General features: G+C 48.9%; 1 protein-coding gene across 7 annotated transcripts; it reads right to left on the reverse strand.

Moving 5' to 3' along the window:
- Positions 1-63: 63 nt before the first annotated feature.
- pde7a (phosphodiesterase 7A) lies at positions 64-12,617 on the reverse strand. 7 transcript variants are annotated; one of them, XM_088363108.1, is made up of 12 exons: positions 11,555-12,617; positions 4,884-4,944; positions 3,497-3,583; positions 2,845-3,044; positions 2,698-2,761; positions 2,373-2,569; positions 2,162-2,293; positions 2,013-2,104; positions 1,804-1,948; positions 1,636-1,732; positions 1,473-1,553; positions 64-1,409 (listed from the first exon to the last, which is right to left on the reverse strand). In XM_088363108.1, exons 1-12 carry the CDS (start codon positions 11,690-11,692, stop codon positions 1,192-1,194), a joined length of 1,512 nt encoding a protein of 503 aa, XP_088219234.1. In that variant the 5' UTR covers positions 11,693-12,617; the 3' UTR covers positions 64-1,191. The 7 variants fall into 7 exon arrangements, with proteins under 7 accessions (XP_088219234.1, XP_088219233.1, XP_088219235.1 ...); XM_088363107.1 differs by having other exon boundaries at positions 3,497-3,586; XM_088363109.1 differs by having other exon boundaries at positions 2,878-3,044; positions 3,497-3,586; positions 11,555-12,129.
- Between the last annotated feature and the right edge of the window lie 918 nt (positions 12,618-13,535).

Below are 13,535 nucleotides of genomic sequence, written 5' to 3' on the forward strand. Positions count from 1 at the left end.
GTGTGTGATTTAAAAAGAGGAAATGGTGAAAGGAAAAAAATGTAATAATACCAAAATGTCCACTTTTTAGTCAACAAGAGGTTTTCTTTTTATTCTTCCAAAAACAACTTGCAACGGCCATGTATCAAAAAGTGGAAAAAGAGCATGAAAAGCCTTTACAAAAAACTCCAGTCTTGCCCTTCCCTCCCCTTTTCCCGAGAAAACAAAATGGCTGTCGCGATAGAATTGTAAACAGTTTGGAAAAACAAAAACAGTCTTACAGCACTTGTCAACAGCGAGGGGGCGGGAACAAACATCTGCGATCGATTTTCACGGGAGGGTTTTGCACCGTGGAATGTGGTCATTATCTTCGTTATCATCAAGATGAGTTTGGTCACTTAGCTTGTCGCTTGTGCATAGTCGTAAGGCATCTGTACAGCGGGTGTGTGAGCGAGAGAGTGTGTGTGCGAGAGTGTGTGTGTGTGTGGCCCTTTAAGACAGAGGATCCTCATCCTCCGTTTTCTTTAATGACTAAAACCCTGAGAGGCTCAGAGCGGAAGAGTTCAATGTGTGTGCGTGTGTGTGTATTGTATGGCTTTTACTGTTTTGTGCTTCCCCCAAAAAATATGAGTGTGTGTGTGTGTGTGTGTAAGTGTGTGGCTTTGTGCTACCAAACAAAAGCGTATGTGTAAGTGTGTATGCGTGTATGGCTTCAACTGCTTTGCGTGAGTGTGTGATAGTCACGTGACCAAGTGTGTGTTTTTGAGTATGGCTTCAACTGCTTTGTGCTATGAAGAAAAAAAGAAAAAAAAAACATGTGCAGGAGTTGTGCTTCCAATAGTGAGAGTTTGCGTGTGAAGTGGAGAAGTCAACAGTCTGGGTTGGTCGAGAGGCAGCAAACGACTGGGCCTGTCACTTTTGGAGGAAGAGTCAATAGCAACGTGACCCCACGCAAGGATGCGTGTGAATACTCGGCATCAAATGGCACTACGAATGTCTTCTGGAGCGACAAATAAATTAAAAAAAATGAAAAAATTGAAGAAAAAAAAAAGGGAAATTACAGCAGGCGCCAAATGAGGTATCTACGTATTGCTCTACGTCCAATAACAAATCAAATTAAATAAATTAAATAAAATCAGTGGTTTAGCGAGAAGATCAAACTTTATGGGATCAAGGCGCTCCCCCCAGTGTGTGCGTGTGTGTGTGTGTGTGTCAAGAGGCGTCAGGATACTCCCCTTCCCTGAGGTTTGTCTTTGGAGAGGCATGCGCTAGTGGTGGTGTCGGTGGTGGGTCCGGGCTTGGGCTTTGTTCTCGGCTGCCCCAGCTGGCCTTGTTGAGGCCCATGTGGCCCAGCATGGTCTGGGACAGACGCGTGTCAGAGAAGCGGGACCACTCGGTGAACAGCGGCTCGGCCACGTACGTCATAAAGCCTGGCGAGGACGCAAATGCTTAAAATGCCGGATGTCATCGGCCGGTGGACGCGTGTTGCTCACCGATTTGAATGTTGCCCATTGTGTTATTGGCTCGGTCACAAAGCGGGCTGACTTCCAGTTTGTGTTTCTTCTCAACATCGCCTGCGTGATGGAAAATTACAGTTCAAGGAAACGGCAAAGATGCAACAAAAATGGATGTCATCTTTCAAAGTGTGCCGTGGACCTTGTTGGAAGAACTCCTCGGTGACTTTCTTGCTCCACTGCTTGCTCAGCTCCCACGGCCGGCACGGGTTGCAGATGTCAGCGCACTTCAGAGCCATCTGCCAAAAGAAAGTCCTTCATTTAAAAGAGCTTCACGATTAGCGGAACATTCAGAGGAACCGAAGAGCACCTGAAGCACAAAGTGTCTGTGGCTGGCGTTGCTCAAGCACAGGTTGTTCTGGTCCAAGTGCAGACGGAACCGAGACAGGTAGTCATTCTGTCTGCTGATGTCCGTGGCCAGGATCAACGAGCCCAGGTCCCTCTCCAGGCTCAGGCTGAGGCACACACACAGATGAGCGTTGACGATGATGTCACGGTCAGACGTTGACATGAGCAGACCTGTCTTCGGCAGGCAGGTGGGAGAGGAGCCCCGTCTCTCGGAGCAGGCCCACGACAGACTTCCAGTGGTGATTCTCCAGAACTGAGGTATTCTGTGAACAACCAAATGTTAAATTAAAAGGAAAACAATTTTTGGGATCAGTCATCACCTTGTAGAGTGAAGCCAGATAGTGGTTAGTCTTAATGAGGAAGGGTTGGTTGACTCCAGGGTGGTCCAGATCATGAGTGGCGGCGGCCAGCAAGCCCAGCAAGATGTCGTATGACGTCAGAGACTTGGACAGCTGCGCTCAACACACGCTAACGTTAAGACAATAAAATAAAGGAATGCCAGCGGTGCTACAAATGTGCATCAAGCCTCACCGCGGGTTCCCGCAGGTAGCAGTACATGGCCTGCGTGACGTCGGCGGCGTGCACGGCGTTGTGGTAAGGGTTGCGGGCGTGATAGTCCTCCTGGACCAAGACCAGAAAGCGCCACAACCGAACCACGTCCAGTCGGAACAGCTCCACCAGGCCGTATTGATCCAGCAGGTGGAATGTCAGCGTGATCAGGCCATTTCCTACAAAGATATTTGAAGGTGATGGGAGCGTGTCAAAAATGTTGCACTGCCGCTAAGCAACCTGTAGATGGCGCCATTGAGACATACACTATGCTTGCGACGGTTTTTTTTTTTTTTTTTCTACATACCGTTGGTCAACCTGTCAAAGAGGAAAATGTCAAAATTCCAGTTGCCCACTTTCTCCAGCATGCACTGCAAAACAAGACAAGCGCAGATTTTATTTTTTGGTTATCAAAAAACTGGAGTTATTCGATGAATGGATTCAGGCCTCTTGCCAACTTTGCGTGCGTATCTTGTGTAGATCTTACGCGGGCCTGTCCACTGTAGTCCTCGTCGAGGATGGGGAGTGGGATCTGCTGGGCTAGCCCCCGCAGCAGGCGGGACGAGTGAAGGTACCTCTGGAGGCTGAGCAACCGGCGCACCCTTCTCTCGGGGGCCGAGCACACTGCCACTTCTGACTCGCTGCCCAGGCGTGCTGTGCGCGCGCACACACAAAAAATGATGCTTAACAAGTTACAAGGAATGTTCGTTTTTTTTTTCTTGTTTGGATGCGCAAGCTTGTCACATGACTTCCACACTCGGCTCAGTGCTGACAAAGCCGCCCACCAGTAAGCCTTTTTGTCTGGCTACACACAAGCAGACCTGCTTTGTCAGTGTTCTCTCTCGCTGGCTCTCGGTCTCTCTCTCTCTCTGACACACACACACTCACACACACAAAAGCAGCACAACTGAATAAACTGCGACCACAAGCTGGAAACACAGCAGCATGAGACGCACAAACACACACACAATGCGTCTGTGTTGTGATGTCATTGACAAGGTGTTGTTCGGGGGTGGGGGGTTGGGACACACAGCTTTGGGTTTATGTGAGGTAGTGTCCGAAGAGGAGGGGCGGCGGCGGACGCGACGAAGGCCAATCGTACTCACTGTGAAGGTTTCGGAAGTCGATGCACAGATACGGATAGGAGGTTCGTCGTTCCGGTTTGAATCCAACCTGACTTCTCACTCTCACATCTCCTGGAAGAAATTTGCACTTATTTCCTCAAGGCTCATGCAATTACAGCACGTCTGTGTGGGTGCTTGGGGGGGGTAGTGTTAATTTCTAATTGAAGACGAGGGAGGGGTATGTTCGGCATCAGGCAAACAACACAGAGGAACAGAAGTAGTGGACAGACAAGGAGCTTGGCATGCAATGTCATCACAACACAGAACCTGTCAAGGTGGTCCTCAGCCTGACTTTTTGGCCAGCTGTGCTTCACCACAATAACAGCAGCCAGACATGCCAAATCATTCCAAAGGGGTGTCATAGAATGCAGTGTGTGTTTCCAGCATGACACTTGTAATTGCATTTAAATTCTCGCACCAACACACACGCGCACCAACACGCACACACACAACACCACACAAAAAACTGTTTCAAAACCTGAGAAGGCCATTCAGGCTTAAAGTTGCCATTTACAATCTTTATAAGAAATTGGTCAGAGACTTTACGACCAAATTTGAACTACGTACACAAGATGCTAAATCACCAAACATTGGAGTTTTCATCAATGTTCATGGACCTCAATGAGTAGAACCACAAAATGAAAGACTCAAAACCCACCGCCAAAATGTCACAGAGAGTCGGCCATTTTAGTTTGAGGCAGCCATTTTGGATCGTTTTGTCCACTTCCCTCAAAGATGAACTAATGCGAGATTTTAACAGATTTAAACCACAAAGGCGACGGAACGGTGATGGAATCCTTCATCACCCCCTAGTGGCGAATTCTGCCATTTTAGCACTTGACAATATTGTTGGAAGCAGTCATCATGATGGAACGCGCGTCTAATCCGCAGCGTCGCACGTGCACGTCATAAAACGATTCACATGGCCCGAGGCGACACATTCATGCGTGCGTGAATCCGTCAGCATGTGCTCGGCCGGAGCACGTGCGCGCACTTGACGCCGTGATTAGCGCACGTTTGGAGAGTCACAGGGTCCGCGGTGCATTAAGGGTGGGAGATCGGATGTAGGTCATGTCATTCTCAGCCGTGGTGGCACGACACCAGGCTGCCTGAGCGTGCGGGGACAGAGCGCAGATGTTTTTGCGCCCATGACGTCAGACGCGGCCTTGTGAAAGGATTAAAAAGAGGCCGGAAAAAATAAAGCTAAAGACAGCTGTCAACATCAACAACTGGAAGCCAGTCAGACTTGAGTGTGCGTCTTCTGACTATATTATTCGAAAGAACATTTTTGGGGTTCAACTCCGCCTTCCACAGACGACGCTCGTTGAATTGCGATGCGTAACGGACTGCATGTCGAGGAAACACTTACCTAGCATACGAATGTAAAGCGCCGTCTGGTCTGAGCTGTCGTACGAGATGGCCCCGCGTCTCTGCGTAAACACACATAAACAAGAGATAATGGGGAAGAGTTGTAAAGTGACACTTTATAAAGTTTACGGCGTAATGACTGGTGCGAGTGATACGATGGCTCTCATCTTACCAATGTGCGTGCGTGTGTGTAGGGGTGTGTGTACATAAACACTGATAAACGTGTCGCAACCTCCTATCATTCTGCCGATATTGCTCGCACGATGCTATTATCAGTTGGCAGACCAAACATGAGGTGCGTGTCAGCTGTGTACACACACATATAAACACACACACACGACATTATTCCATGGAAATGTAGACTATAAAATGATATTGACCGCTTCTTCCGTGTCACAGCTGAAAAGAAAAAGAGTCGCCGCGCTCCCGTTGACCTTGTCACCGGAACACAGCGCCCGACACGGACGGGCTGCTGAGTCGCATGTGCGGCGCAGCTCAGCAGGGGTAGAAAGCAGCTGAGTCACAAGCGCACTCCGACGTAACCGTGCCGAGCGAGCGTGTATTTGCTCTGTCAACACACACCTGCTGTGGGGATTGGGGGGGTCGATAACGTGCGCGCCGCACGTCTCTGTGCTCTCGACACGTCCCGGACACTCGTCTGAGAAGACTCCCTCGCCTCTAGGGCTTGAGTTTCCAGTTCCCCATAAGCCAGCATGTTCTTACCCAAAGTCTCTTCCACACACGCCCATATATACAGTACGCGTCCTTCTGAGGTCATATCGCCAGTCAATACAAAGCTAATATTTCACCAGCGAGCAAACAGTTCGAAACAAGGTTGGGTCATCCGCAAAAAAGCTGTATTTTAGTGTCAACAGGCCGCAGTGTTTACACACCGCGTCGGCCCTCAGTGTGAACCGTATAGATTGTGTTGAAGCGTGCTCTGACTACACAATGTGTGTTTACTTATTAGATATTTTTTCCCCCCCACCGTTGTCAAGGTATAACAAAAATTGATGGACTTGAGGTCAAATCGGGTCACGTTAACTGGGACGCAATTTAGCTGTAGGTAAGCGTGCGTGAAAATATGATGCTTTGAAGTCACGTGGGCATTTTGAAAGGTGGGTATGCAAAACAGAGCACATCAATGCGCTGCTGTTTGGACAAGGGGGTAGGTCTGAGGCTGTACTTCTAATCGCGCTAACACAAAGGTGTGGCTCCATTGGAGGTACTATCTGCGATGTCATCGAAAAGTGCAGCGTTGCTAAATGTGAGAACCTTTATGGGTGGTTAAATGCGCTTGGTGAATACTACAAAAATACGAGCGATTCTCGTGTGCCTTTCCACTTTGTTTGTCATCACAAGCATTTGCCCTGGCGTGGAACAAGGCGGGATTAAAAATTCTCTCCATCTGCTGGGCCAGTGACCTCCTTCCACTTGGAATGAATAGGGGGGGGGGGGGGCGTCAAATGGAAAACATAATTCGCCGGACTACGCTGGAATGAGGTCATTATAAATATCGCCGCGTCCCGACGCTGATCGATTCGGTGACGGCAAGCAAGCCTTACTTCCGCGTCGTGTTCCCTTTGCTTTAAACGATGATTTTTCGATTCTCTCAGTTTAATGTGTCCAAGGGATTTCAACAGTTTCAGGTAAAGGTCTGGGGTACGCGTGGGACTTTTCGCCATTTAGATGCCAGACTCGCTTTTGGTGATCATAGAATCCGTCGAATCGGCCTAACCAGTTGTGGAATGACGATGCGTGCCGATCGGTACGATTAAAAAAATCTTTTAGAGAATGTTCTACATTTGTCGAACATCTGGCGTTGCAGACATTTGGTCTGCGTTGGAAGGAGTCTTGAGAAGGGCCTAATCTCCCTCGTATTGTTTGTAGCGCTCTCCTAACATAATAAGCGTGTCCATTGTCCGCCGTGCAATTCCATGAAAACCTCATTTAAACGTGGCTGTTTCTTATCTCGGCTCAGCGTCTCCGCCTGGGGTTGCGCTACTCGGGTTTCTGAGGTCACAGACGTGGGGAGGGGTCGGGGTCACGTGGTGTACGAATTTCACCCAAGGGGGGCTTCGCGTTTAGCTAATGTCTGACTGCTGCAGTTTAACCGAGGCCAACATTATGCCCAAGACACGAATTAAAACGACCTCGCTGCACTGGAGTGTAACTCTCTCGGGTGGTTCTGTTAAGTATCTGCCAGAGAGATCTTAAAAAAAAAAAAAAAAAAACTAACACAATATGCGAGTTAGGATCAGTCTGTATTCCGTCCTACACAAGCCCAGCAAATTACTCACAGAGTTGACAGGCAATCATGAAATCCAAACAGAACTCGGATCTCTGAATACGAGTACGACATGCTAACCACAAACTAAGCGTGCTGCCAGAACACCAATTTATGGTTGATGTATTACAAAATGGAGGCCGGGCTCTTGTGGCAAAGGCCAATATCAGATTAGTGAATTGCTCCACCATCACACTTTGCGAACAAACATCCTGTCATCACAAGATTGCGACACAATGCCTTCCGATGCCTTTTCACTGCCAGTCGACCGTTACGATGCCCTGTTACGGAATTTTAACACTTCCCTCAAAAGGACAGGTGCTTCTCACAGTGAGTCAACAACGGCGGTTCTTCCTTTGACAGATAGCGAAACCAGTAAAGCAGTTGAAGTCACATTCATAAGCAAGAAAGCTTACGACTTCTTGCAGCACATTCCACAAACTCAGTGCTAAGCTTCAACTGAGGGTCGATTCGGACCACGCCGGCGTGTGTTTTGCACGCGCGCGCGCGCGCACACACACGCGCACGCGCACACGCACGCACGCACGCACGCACGCACGCACGCACGCACGCACGCACGCACGCACGCACGCACGCACGCACGCACGCACGCACGCACGCACGCACGCACACACACACACACACACACACACACACACACACACACACACACACACACACACACACACACACACACACACACACACACACACACACACAAAAAAGGCCCGGCTGGAACCTACTTGTCGTTAGAGTGTTTAACGAGATCGACTCGCTGAGTTTCTGAGAGACCGCTGCTGGCTGGAAAGGAGGCCAATTGGTCCCCGTGCGCAAGATAAGGAGCGACCCATCTGCAACTTCTTTATTTTATATTAAACCGGTGCCATAAACTGCCTTTCATGTGGGCTTTTTACAAACCGTCTACAAAGGCAACGTCGACTCACAATCATCCCCAGACTCTAATTGCTTGCCTGGGTCAACTTTGTCTTAAGAGGCCTGGTGACTATTTGGGGAGGGGGGTTAAATCCACACCAAAAAAGGTAAATAAATACACTTGTGTCAGTCAGATCGTCGTCGATACGCGGAGTCGCGTTCTCGACTGCACTCGACACGGCGGCACAAAAACAGAACGGTCATGTGATAAGAGGGGGGCCCCTCGCAGAGGAAAACAACAAGAAAGGAGGCCAGTGTCTTGCATCCAAATGAAGGCAGGATGCAAGGGTTCGCTCCCGTTTGTTTACCAAATACTACACGTTCCTGCTTGGTGACAAATTGCGGGACCATCTACGGGGAATTTTCGCAGAAAACCTCCAGCCGGCAGTGCTAGGGTTAAAAAAAAAAAAAAAAAAAAAGCCAGCCTTTGAGGACGCTTGTGAAACACTTGGCTCCTTCAGCATTCTTACCACATCCTGAACCGACGTCAATGCGAGAGCCCTACGCAGATGCACGCGGCCTTATCGCTGCAGTTTAAATCAACAAAGTATCAACCGCCCCCATCCCCACCCACAGTGGCGGCTTATCATTTATGCGCACAGAAGCGTCCATAGTGTGGCTTCGGCGTGCTGCTCTTACGCACGAGCTTATCGCTCGGTGTGTCTAAACATCTCTGATGAGGCCGGAAAACCAACGCAGCTCTGACGATGATGGCGACAATGATTTGGCGGTACATACGGCAGATAGCCGAAGGGCGTTTTCATGGTCCGAGCAAGTGACCTCCATTATCTCCCAATGCCACGTATCGTTATTATCTGATCACTGATCCTTCTTTCTGGCTGTCACAGTGCATCATTTACAGCCCTGCTAGATCACAAATGTTTAATTACTGTATAAAGGTTGTAGCATTAGTGCAGTCATGCCAGCCAGCACAGAGCTTTTTTTTTTGGGGGGGGGGGTAGTGTGCCATGAGATTTGGAAAGGCTCAAAGCGCTTCGAGTAATGTCAGCGCACTATTTCGGTAGCTGATGCAGCTCTTGGCATCCTGCCTACACCGCACCCGCTAGTGGAAACGCACACGGACCGGGTCGGGGCTTTAGCATTCCGTGTCGTACCGCGGGCTAGCTGAACTGAACTGCGGTGCTTGGCATGCTAATGAGAGCTTTTGTGTTTTCTGGAAGCCACACGGCGGTGAGACCGTCAAATGATCTGCTATCATCTAGGAACGTGTGAGATGGGAAGCGCATGACTCCTTGTGGCAAACTTGCGGTCCTTTCATTTCGCGCTCTGTTCCAAAAAATGATCAGCAGAACTTTTGCATTACCTCAAAGAAACAAAGGATAAATGAGGCCTTTTGTTATGCTGCGCGAAGCCGCCGCCTCCTCCGCAGCATTTTTCCTTACAACCCGTTGCAAGCATTCCTACAGAGCGACATATTTACCCGAGACTCGCTCGTGTCTTTAACCCGCCTTGGCCCCGTGTTTACAAAAAGGAATTGTCGTCATCAGCGGAGGCACGGAGAAGAAGAAGGTGGCGGTGGAGAGAGTCAGTAACAGAGAGCTTGTGTGTGAGCGGAACAAAATAGCCAAATGAGAGAGAGAGAAAAAAAAAAGACTGAAGCGAGTTTTGGGCCATCTGCGAGTCTGGCGGCGGGCCAAACCACTGCCCACAGTGGCGAAGCACAAGCCCGACAGTTCTGGTTCTACCGTGCCGGTCCGGCCCTGCTTCCACAAACAAGGGGCCAGCGGTACCGCGTGCAAAAAAACACACGGCCGCAAGAGCACACACACACCTCTTGCGGTTTTAAATACAAGTCGGGGCGCGGGATATGTGGATCTGTGACAAAGGCAAATTGCTGAGCGTCGTAACCGCGACAATTTGTCACGGTAGACCTTGATCTAGTTTGCAGCAGTGCAACCAGTCTCAGGATTTGGTAGCCCGAGGTAAGGTGCCCCAAAAATGCCATGTCCACAAAGTTGCACAGCTGCATTCAGTTTGGGACAGGGCGGTTCCAACCGGTAACTTTACAATAGAACCATGTCTGGTACGAAAATGAACCAAACTGCCTGATGGAAATGAGACTCGGAATGAATTATTTTGGTCCCTTGAACTTCCAGCAGATTTTAACCTAACTGCCGTTCTCCTGATGGATGACAGGCCGAGCCGATTGCTCCTAATCACCGAGGGGGCCCGACAACAGTGAGGTCCATTGATAGCCTGGACTATAGATTTAAAGAAGCCTCCTCCCCCCCCCGTGACAGCGTGGCTAGCTTCAAAGCGGACACACATGGGTGCATATGTAGGGCAGGGTCGTACACAAAGCGCTAATAGCCAGCTTGGGGCAAGGAGGGTTCTCCAGGGGTCAGGCGGTGACTTCATGCTTCATAAATGTGCCCGACGGTGAAACGCAGCGCTAAGCAGGAGTCGGCTCTTGAGTAAGCGAAGGGAAGTGAGCTGAACACGAAGAAAGAAAACCACTGAGAGAATTGTAAACATTGGCCCACGACTACTCTTGCCTTTGAAGCGCTTTATGGACCGTGTGTATTTTAGGAGCCATGAACACAACCAGCCTACTGACCCAAAATCCACTGAGTAGAACCCTTGGAAAGTTTGAAAAAAAGACTTAACTATAAAGAATTTTGGGCTACACCAATATTAAGTAAAACATAACCGGGTTGCTTTTTTGGTTGTTCTGAAAGCACACCGAACATGCAAGCCTATCGGAAGCACATTTCCACCAGTGACAAAGCAGGAAGTTCAAACGTGACAGGTCGTTTCTACCAATGTGTCAAGGGATGTTGACATAAATAACAGCGCAGTGGTCTTGGCATGTTTCCGCTGGCAGATGTAGCAAAATGGTAAAACGAGACCTATATCTGCGACGAACACGCACGCATTTAAAAAAAAAAAAAGTGTGGTCAAAAACCACAAAGATAAGAAAATTGCAAGCGCCTCGATGGTTTTGTGTCGGGCCGATACCCCCGGCAACCACCTGCAAGATTCCTTTGGTCCTATTTGCTAAACGTTGCTTTTTAAGGCCTCTGGAATGAGTTCAAACAATCGAGGTGACTACACAATTACCAAAAAAATTCTAAAGAGAAAGTAGCAACATATGCTACTTTTTAAGGCCTAGAGAACTAGAGCAACCATTTTGGGGGTGGCTACACACTATGAGTGAAAACTGTGGGGCTACACAAAGAATGGAAAGGGGGCATGTTAGTCTTCTACAACTGGCATCAAAGCTCAATGAGAGAGTTGGATGCTGATTTTGAATGTCTCTGGGATTAACTCAGCAATTTAGGGAGTGTGGGGAGCACAAAGGAGACACAATGAGTAGAAAACAGCATGTTTACCTGTGACAGCAGTCTGGATGCTGCTTTTTAAGGCCTCAGAAATGAACGCAGCCATTTGAGGGTTGGCAACACAATATGTGAAATGCAGAGTGTGATTACCTGTGAAAGCTGTCTGGGGTCCGGGGCCCCAAAGAGCGAGGAACTGGAGCTGAAACTGATGGCTCCCCTGCGGCTCAGGACGTGCTTGGGAACCGGCCTGTCTAGAGGCAACACCGGTAGCTGATAGCATACTTCCATTGAATAGTCAGGGAGATAACAAAGAAATACTTGGAAAATATAGCAAGCAAAAATTGTCAATAATACGATCTTTTATCCAAGTTGAAAGTGTTTCTGTTCATTGTGAGCCACTCTGGCACAACTTCCAAAGGGGGGAAAAACACCGTTTGCGCTCCTTTGGTGTCATAGTGATGGCAATCAAAACAAATATTACAACAACAAAAAAAAAAAAACTCAAGGAGAGCCTTTCCTTCTCGATCTGCTCAAATCCAGGCCTGAGGACCCACCAGACAATAAGACCTCGTCATTTTCGGGGTCTTTATGTAGACGCTTCCTCATTTTTTTGTTCTCCCCTTTTTCCTCCTGTCTCCTTCTCAAAGCAGAAACGAAGGTCCGCAGCTTTTTGGGCTCCGCATGTTAACAGGCAACAATCTCCCCCCCCAAAAAAAAAACCCTCACTTCCACCCCCCAACCCCCAACAAAAATGGAGCTTCGACGTTTCACATCGACATATCGCCGACGAAGGGAGAGCCCAACTCCTGGAGATGAGAGCTCGACAAGTCGCAGCGGCGTGGTGGTGCTGGTTATTGGGAGTGGAGGGGTCTTCTAATACCCCCACCACGGCCTCACTCGCTCGTTCCCGATTCCGCAAGCGTTGAACAAGTCGCTGGCTCCTTTTAGACCACCAAAGTGGCAGAAGAGGAAGGGGGGAACCCCGACGTTCTCGTTTCTAGCTCGTCCGCCGCGTTCCGGGTGGCTTGTCAAAGCTTGTCATGGCCGTGGATACGTGAAATGATCACTCGTTAATATAATAGTGATCAAACAACCCACACGCAAGCTATTCCGTGCTAAAGACTCAAAAAAACGATATTAACGGTCGGCCGGCTGCTGTTTCCTTAAAGGGCGACACCACCTGCCAGAGATGGTGCTGTTGTGGGGGAGCCACACGCACAAAAAAAGGGAAAACTAAAACGCCTTCGATTTACACGTGACCAATAGGAGAGAGACGGTAGTTGTAAGCACCGCGAGGATTGGTTGCTGTTTCCCATGCGGAATGAACACGGTACTCCTATTGGCTTTGTTCCCAAGACCTATTCCGAGTGGTGATTTTCTCAAGGGTATTCCTCCACACAACGGGGCTTGCCCTGAAGCGCTCTCCACAAACACACACGCACGCACACACACATCATTGCCTGTGATTACCTTCCTCTCATGACTCATACTACTCAGGAGCTTAGTAGTAGTGACTCAAGATATTTTAAATGTAAAGGCACACTCAGCAAATGTCGCTTTTTTTCATGGTGTGTTTATCTGGCATCCAAACAAACGATTGATTTTGCTGTGTGTGTTTGCTGCGTGCGTGTTTGATAAAGTGCAGCTGAATACACACACTGGATGAGTGGTTCTCATCCCCTCCCCGCTTCCCAAGATAAACACGGTAATGGAGCAGAATAAGGACATTTTATTTGGGGAGTTCCATGCAGTGTGGAGGATACGGAGTGGGGGGAATGGCTGTGTCATGGCAACAGTCAGGCTCCCGTGCCCAGTGGATAATCCCCCCTGCCCTCTCAATTTCTATGGCTTCCCCTTACTAGTCAGTATACAACCTTAACCGCAAACAAAGGCGACCCACATCATTTCCAGCCGTCAGAGACAATACGACCCATCTGAATACATTTTTACGACTTGCTGGGAAGGGAAGTATGTGTTTTGAGTACATACATAGCGATAATTGAACCTGAGCAATTATCTTTTGGTGCGGGGTGTGTATGACTACTTTGGATCCGCTTGGAGGAAGTAGGCTGTCGGAATAACAGGCATAGCGGCTAATTGATAGTGAGGCAAGGGAGCTTATCTGGTCTGC

The sequence above is a fragment of the Syngnathus floridae genome, chromosome 20 (genome assembly GCF_059516105.1).
Source record: "Syngnathus floridae isolate MCC-2025c chromosome 20, RoL_Sflo_1.0, whole genome shotgun sequence".
Lineage (NCBI taxonomy): Eukaryota > Metazoa > Chordata > Actinopteri > Syngnathiformes > Syngnathidae > Syngnathus > Syngnathus floridae.

Bases quoted from the DNA above. Each gene is read 5' to 3' on its own strand.
- pde7a (XM_088363107.1), bottom strand. From the start codon at position 11,692: ATGGAAGTATGCTATCAGCTACCGGTGTTGCCTCTAGACAGGCCGGTT. The intron at 4,945-11,554 runs GTAATCACACTC...GTGTTTACGCAG, and splicing joins ACCCCAGACAGCTTTCACAG to AGACGCGGGGCCATCTCGTA. The intron at 1,733-1,803 runs GTGCTCTTCGGT...TTCTTTTGGCAG, and splicing joins ACAGACACTTTGTGCTTCAG to ATGGCTCTGAAGTGCGCTGA.